Source organism: Megalobrama amblycephala, linkage group LG14, assembly GCF_018812025.1.
Source record: "Megalobrama amblycephala isolate DHTTF-2021 linkage group LG14, ASM1881202v1, whole genome shotgun sequence".
NCBI lineage: Eukaryota > Metazoa > Chordata > Actinopteri > Cypriniformes > Xenocyprididae > Megalobrama > Megalobrama amblycephala.
In genome coordinates this window covers 22,917,162-22,925,068 of record NC_063057.1, presented here as the reverse complement: position 1 = coordinate 22,925,068, position 7,907 = coordinate 22,917,162, and the positions used below count along the sequence as shown (strand labels likewise).

Sequence of the window (7,907 nt, the reverse complement as noted above, 5' to 3'; positions counted from 1 at the left end):
GCTGCTTGGTGAACATCACTGCAGAGAAGCTGTACCTACATTGTCCCACCAATAGCCGGCAGGTCTTGTTGAAGATCTGTAAAGTACTCTTAAAGGCAGGAACACACCAACCTACGAGCTCCGACGCCGATACAACATTTCGAATTGACCAAAAAAAAGTGACGAGGACCAACTTCAGCCGACGGTGCAGAACACACTGGGAAAACTTAGTCGGCCGACAAACAAAAACTGCCCGACTAAGTTTTCCCAGTGTGTTCTGCACCGTCGGCTGAAGTTGGTCCTCGTCACTTTTTTTTGGCCAATTCGAAATGTTGAATCGGCGTCGGAGCTCGTCGGTCCATCTGATCATTCTGATTGGCTGTTCAGATACTGCCACCTGCTGGTTCGGAAAGGCATTTCATCTCACGCAGGTGCAGAACTGATGTGCTACTTGGCCGTCGGCTGTCTAGTGTTGGTTTGGTGTGTCAGGCCAACTTTGGACACAGACCCTGCCAACGTGAGCGAACCCTGCAGTCTGCTTTCGTCGCCAGTAGTTCGTCGGTGTCAGCTTGGTGTGTTCCTGCCTTAAGAAATGGCGACCTCATCTGTTATGCTCCATCTAGAGAAAAGAGTGCAACAAGAAAGACTCTGAAAATGCAGTGAATTTGGAACAATGATGATTTATTGTCTTAATATGGGACTCTTGATTTAGGAGCTAAATGGGCCAAAATAAATAAAACTTTATTATTTTTTAAATTTCTTTCCTAATCCTTAACCCAAAAGGGAAAAGAAAAAAGAATATACAAAACTCAAACAAAAACAGAGATCAAACAGTGGCAGACTCTTTACTTTCCCAAATACAACAAACAAGCAATACTCTTAACACATTCAAACTATCCTAACACACAAACTCTGCACTATACAGTCAAAAACTCTATCTTCTCCAAACACAAGATGTTTCTGTAGAGCAGGGGTGGGGAACGTTGATCTTGGAGGGCTATTGTCCTGCCAAGCTTAGCTCCAACCCTGAAAATAAAACCACTCATCTCCCTGTAACTTTAGTAATCCTGAACACCTTGATTAGCTTCAGGTGTGTTTAATTAAGGTTGGAGCTAAACTCTGCAGATCAATGGGACCAACGTTCCCCTCCCCTCTGTAGAGGAAGCGATGACGTGCTGTTTAAAGTGCTGTGCACCAATCAGCATATAGCAGCAATCTGATGACATTCCTAGACAGACAGACACACACAAACAAACAAAACAACAGAAATATAACAAAACACTTGGGCCGTAACGTCACACTGAGGAAAAGGCTATTTCTTTTTACAATGGTTTAGCAAATGCCTTTTCAGTTCTGTGTGGTATGTGAATCTCTTCTCACACTGAGGGCAGGTGTAAGGCTTCTCTCCAGTGTGAACTCTAATGTGAGCCTTAAGATTTTTTTTAATCGTGAAACTCTTTCCACACTGAGGGCAGATGAAAGGCTTCTCTCCAGTGTGAATTCTCATGTGAACCTCAAGGTGTGTGCTGTATGTGAAACTCTTTCCACAGTGATGACATATGTAAGGCTTCACTACGGTGTGATTTTTTACATGATTCTTAAGGTGATTACTGTCTGAGAAACTCATTCCACACTGATGACACACAAAACATTTCTCTCCTGAGTGAATCATCATGTGATGCTTAAGGTTTTCTTTATATCTGAAACTCTTTCCACATTGATCACAATCAAATGGCTTCTCTCCTGTGTGAACTCTCATGTGAGTCTTAAGAGTTCCTTTTAATGCAAAACTCATTCCACAATGTTGGCAAATAAATGGCTTCTCTCCAGTGTGATTTCTCATGTGGATATTAAGGTCTCTTTTCCGTTTAAATCTCTTTCCACAGTGAGAGCATATGAATAGTTTCTCTCCAGTGTGAACACTCATGTGAATCTCAAAGCTTTCTTTTAGTGTGAAGCTCTTCCCACACTGTTGGCAAGTGAAAGGGCTCACTCCAGTGTGATTACTCATGTGGGATTTAAGGTCTGATTTCCGTCTAAAACTCTTATCACACTGAGAGCATATGAACGGCCTCTCTCCAGTGTGAATACTCATGTGAGTGTTAAGATTTCCTTTAAGTGAGAAACTCTTTCCACACTGTTGACAGGTGTAAGGCTTCTCTCCAGTGTGAACTCTAAAGTGATCATTAAGGATTCGTTTCTGTGTAAATCTCTTTCCACACTGAGGGCATATGAAAGGCTTCTCTCCGGTGTGGATTTTCAAGTGAACTTTAAGGCTTCCTTTTCGACTGAAACTCTTTCCACACTGTTGGCAGGTGTGAGGCTTCTCTTCAGTGTGAACTTTCAAATGGGTATTAAGGGTTTTTTTCTGTCTAAATCTCTTTCCACACTGAGAGCATATGAACGGCTTCTCTCCAGTGTGAATTCTCATGTGGACTTTAAGGCTTTCTTTTCGAGTGAAGCTCTTTTGACACTGTTGACAAGTGGAGTGAACTCTCATCTGGAGGTTTCTAGAATCTGTTTTATGGGTCTGTGAGGAACTAATAGATTTCTCCCCAGTCATGAAATAATGACATTTCTCATACTGATTTTTCTCCTCCATTACATTCAGTTCTTGATTCTTCTTTTTCAGCTCCATCAGGCCTAGAGTGAAAACAAACAAAAACTAGTCAACGCCATTTAGACATGTAAAACATCAAATCTAACATGTATGCTGAATCCTTTACCCACTAAACAACTGAAAACAATATTATCAGAACCTTGTAAATATTGTTATTTCTTTGTAGGTCCTGGGATTTAACAAGAAGGCACACACTTCCAGTGTGACTATATTCTCTCCAGGTGTGTTGCAGCAGGATTGGCACTGGAGGAAAATAGATCTCCAGGGAGCCACAGGAGTGAACCCTAATAGTCAGCTAACTGTTAGTCGACTAGAAGAGGCCACGATTTCTGTAAGCTCACAATGACAGCAAATTGTTGTGCTTATGTAAAATAATGAAAACAGTCAGGATGTGCTTTCTGTCGTCCCTGTGAACTTGAGCACATAAAAAACATGAACCGAAACTCAGCGTGTACTTGCCTCACAGACACAAGAAATATATCTATAGAAAGCCTGAAGTGTCTACTTTTAAATGAACCAATTAAAATGGAAATAAATATTCACAGATTATGTAATCCATATGGAACATCCATATAGGCACGTCCACTACTGTGGAGATGACGAATCAGCATCGTTGACTTGAACTCTGCAGCCTGTGGACGGCGATTGACATTTCACAAACTGGCGCTTTATTCCCCATGAAACTCATGTAACTGTCTGTCACAAATGCCATCCGCAGCATTACTTAATAAAGAAAATAACTTTAAATGAGAAACAGAAAACAACACAGACGGTTCAACCGGGAGTGCGCAGCTCTTAAAAGGGGCCACATGTTATAAGCCGAAAACACAGAAATCATTATCAATAAATTATTAAAATGTTTAGACAGCCTCCATGCTGTTTTTTTCCATGTCACACTCATAATCATTACGTTTGCAGGTGCACTGGGGCAACCTTGATGTGCTCTTGATGACAAATGACAGAATCATTATCCCTCGAAGTATCACCAAGGCATACCGAGGACCAAGGCACAAGCAAGAAAGCTCATGTACTGGCCAGAGATTGTGCGTGAGCAGAAGCAAATGGTCGGAACATGTGAAGCCTGCCAAAGGTTCCAATCTAAGAATCCTAAAGAGCTGTTGCTGTCACATGAAATCCCAGAGCTGCCATGGATGAAGATCGGCACTGACATCTTTGAGCTGGAGGGCCAATCTTACCTGGTATTAGTGGACTACATGTCAAAGTTCCTGCATTTGCCAGACAAGACTGCATACACGGTAAAAAAAGTGAGTTTGCAAGGATTGGGATCCCAAAAGAAATTGTGAGTGATCACGTGTGCCGTTCGCCAGCCAGGAGAAAGTGTTCACAGCAGAGTCGGGCATCACTCTCTAAGGAGTACACTTCCTAGGTGTACTAAAGCCTACAACCCCTAAAAGAGTATGTGACAGACAGAAGCATCTTCAAAGCAAGTAGCAACATTATTATAATGCCACAGCAAGCCCTCTGCCCACCCTATAGGAAGGGAGCAAGATCTGCATGGAAATAAGACAAGGTTGGATGCCAGCAGTTGTTGTGGAGAAGAGTAATGAACCATTTTCATACTATGTGTGGGCTGAAACTGGTCAGCTTTATTGGAGAAATAGAGGACATCTGAGATCTGCTTGAGTCTTCAGTGACTGTGAAGAGTCAACAGCATCAGGACCTGATGTCTTCAGACAGTGCTTCAGTCTCTGAGTCTGTTCCAGGAGTGGAAGGGTGATTCTCCAACCAGTTGGGCTGGAGGACTATGTTGTTAACAAAAACTGAAGAGTGTATCCACTTGTATCCTTTTGCAACAAGCCTCAAGAGTTAAAATAAATAACAAGAAGGCTCATTGTTACTGGACTGAAGATTGACTAATGATGACTGAATCGGTTTTATAGTAGGGTACAGTAGGGTCAGGGATCAGGGTATAATAGGGTTTATTTGAGTTTGCAGAAGGAAAAACAAACTTCTATTGACAAAATTGAGTGGTATTGAATACACTGTCATGTTTTAGATGACAGATATGTTCTGCATAAAGGCTTATGGAGGGGGGATGTGGTATATCAGGTATATCAGAGGAATGTCATGTATGTTATGTGCTTGAGGGCCGTGTTGTTTCGAGTGTTGATGTTCTGAAGGAAAATAATGGCTGCCAGCTCAAGCTGTTCTCCTGTGTGTCTTTTAACTTACTACAAGAACCCTGTAACAGTGAATGGGATTAAGAAAACAGTCCAGTGCAGGACTATAAATCACTGTCTGACCCAAGAGAACTGGTTAATTGACCCTTCGCCGGGAGTTTGATTGACAAGCGATCTAATCAATCATAATGCAGAATCCGCCATTTTGTCTGACGAAGCAGTCAGGAGTTAGAAGATTAACCTCCGTGGACTTGAACTTCGTGTACTGACTGCTTTTGAAACAACATTCCTTCTGATGTTCATTCATGTTTATTTGATGCTATAAATGAACTAGTAGGAAGAGATGATCGGTTCACGAGCCTCTTGAGCTGAGGCGCTACAGCGATCTGTCACGACACATTAAAGAGCCACAAAACGCTTTTTATTGTTCAAATTTTATTGTTCGAACCGCCCAGCTGAAAACTCATCTCTTTCGTGAGCACTTAAACTCATCCTGAAAAAAAAAAATTCCAATACCTATCCTTTCAATTTCTCTAATCCCTCTCTATTGTAGCTTATGATACTCTGAGCACTGCCTAAAACTTGTATTGTGAGCACTTCTTGTGTCTATTTGCCTCGTCATAACGACTCGCTTGTTGACTGCTTTGATAAAACTCGCTTTGTAAATGTAAATAATTTCTTAAAAGATTTACACAGTTTTAAAGCTGGGACTTTGTTTAGTATCATCAGTAACCTGCTCTGTCTTGTCTGTCGACGTGTTGTCAGTGTCCTCTTTGCTCCGTGATGTATTTTTCACTGACAGCGCCATGGCTTGTCGGACAAAGCAACAGTAACTAAAGGGGGGGCGGGTCTTTGAGAAGACAGATCAATTACAGACAGAACTTAAATCTGACATTCATATATAAAAGATTGGACAAATAGTGTCCTCTCAAATATGTTCAGTTTTACAGAAGAGTTTTGTGAAGAATTTTGAATATTGTACATGTGCTTCACATAATAATGTAAAATGGGATTCATTACATTTCTTTCTCAAAAGAAGAAAGTGTTTTTCAGCCTTATATCCTGTTATTATTGTGAGGAGTAAAGGTGTTTCAATCTGTATGCCGGTATGACAAAAAAAAAAAAAAAACAAGAGAAGAGAGATTTTGAGACTGAAACCAACCTGTTTGTTCCTCAGTATCTTGTTTGACTCTGAATGTTTCTTCAATCTCCACGTCTTCACTCTCGTCTTTAATAATCTCCATCTTTATAATAGTGTGTCACGTGGATCTCAGTCGCTTCAGCAGGAGGGAAGGAATGTCATCATTTCTTCACCTTCATCTCGCTTCTCCACAAAAATACAAGCCTTGTGTGAAGAAATATGTCCAATCTATGATGTAATAAATAAAAAAATGTTATGATTACCTCCAGTTTATTGTAAGTAAGTACTCTCCTGTGTACATTATAAATGAAGCAAGTAAACAAATTAATAATTAGGTGAAACTGTGTGTTTGAATTTGTCATTGCAAATACATCCCATGCAGTGCGGTGAATTATTATTGCTCTTTATTTACTATTAGGGTATTTTAGTAATTTATATAACATGGGTTATCTTAATATGTTATTAATGGCATTTTAATGTAATTTTTATTTCCTTCTAATTCTCATTGTCATTGTCATTGAAGGCTGGGTATTCACCATTAAAGAAAAGTGTTATGCTTAAAATATCCTTGAACATAAATAAACACAGGTGATGACCAAAAACAATCATTTCATGACTCTAGACATTACTTTGTGAAGACAGTGGCATAATACAGTGACATATTATGTTTTTAATCAAATCAAAACAGTAGTCAAATTGTACCCGCTTTAAGTGTACAACGACCCCTGGCGGTTCTAGTGTTTATGTTATAAAATGCATAAAATGCAAAAATAATGTATTAATTTCAAAGTTCTCTATAAGACTGTATGAACAGTTTGTATTAAACACTTTAAATGATTAAAAACACAAACCTTTCTCCAGCCGAATCACAGATGCAGGAACGGCGCAGGCTTATGACGTCACACCAGAACACCAAAATAAAAGTCCTGTTAACACGCAAAAAAGAAAAGAAATTCACACACAGAAAATACGTTCAAATGAAAAGATAAAGAATAAAAAGATAAATCGCAGATTCCTGAAGCTATCAATACCAATTTTTACTGGCTTATATTTAAATATAAACAACTGTGTGAGGTGATCGCAATTATTATACCAACGACAGAGCATCATGATATTCTCAAACAAGAATGAGTGTTCATGTTTGTTACAAATGATTGAAAATAACTTTTTAATAATTTGTCATTAAATATTAGGTTTATGGTTGAAGAGAGATATACTAATGTATTAACTAAAACTTATAATGAAGTATATATCCATTTTATTCCATCTCAGTTTAAAATGGCTAAAATCAATTTCTCTAAATGGTACTAAATCAGATTTACTTTTCAGTATCTTTAATAAAAATTAGTGGTATGTAATTTGTGCTGAAATGTGACTAAACGTCTCTTAAGCTCTCAGATTCACAAACAGTTCTTGTTTACAGGATACTGATTTACAAACATAATTTTACTCTGTGGTGAAGATCTGTGAATCTGCAGCAGGATCCAGAGATCAAACTGTCACGCTGCAGTCATGAAGTCTGACTAAAGCAGTGAAACTGTGAGCAGTTCTAGGAAGAGTTTCGTCAGCAGAACTACAGCACTCATGATCACAGAGATCAGGGAGAGTCACACCTTCAGCCGCTGCATTCACACTTAACTCAGGTATTGATCCGCATCAGCAATCAGCACCAATTACAGTGTGAGTTCACACATACCTCAAGCAAAAGAGATTCATTTTAAGATTTTAAGTGATGTTTATCCTCTTGCTGATTGTTTAAGGCTATGATTTAACACTCACTAAAATACGTGCGTCTTTTGCAGCAATATTTCAGTGAGCATTATCAGTGAATGTTTTCACTCTTTGTAACAGTAATGTGTGAGTCTAGGCACAGGGATGTCATGTGTTTAGTGACACTGGTCAGGTGCTCTGGATCACGCCGAAGCTCGCTCAAGTTTCATCAAAAGGGATGGTCCTTCTACAATCATTACTGGTTTAGCAGGTGTTGCCAGCATAGCATGGTGGAAATGATCTGTCTCTGTCCTTA

The 7,907-nt window shown here is 39.4% G+C and overlaps 1 protein-coding gene across 1 annotated transcript; it reads right to left on the bottom strand.

Moving 5' to 3' along the window:
- Nucleotides 1-639: 639 nt before the first annotated feature.
- Nucleotides 640-6,839, bottom strand: LOC125246022 (gastrula zinc finger protein XlCGF57.1-like). Its single transcript, XM_048156868.1, has 3 exons — nt 6,733-6,839; nt 5,903-6,109; nt 640-2,622 (listed from the first exon to the last, which is right to left on the bottom strand). The coding sequence occupies exons 2-3, from the start codon at nt 5,982-5,984 to the stop codon at nt 1,292-1,294; spliced, it is 1,413 nt and encodes a 470-aa protein (XP_048012825.1). The 5' UTR covers nt 5,985-6,109; nt 6,733-6,839; the 3' UTR covers nt 640-1,291.
- Nucleotides 6,840-7,907: the final 1,068 nt, after the last annotated feature.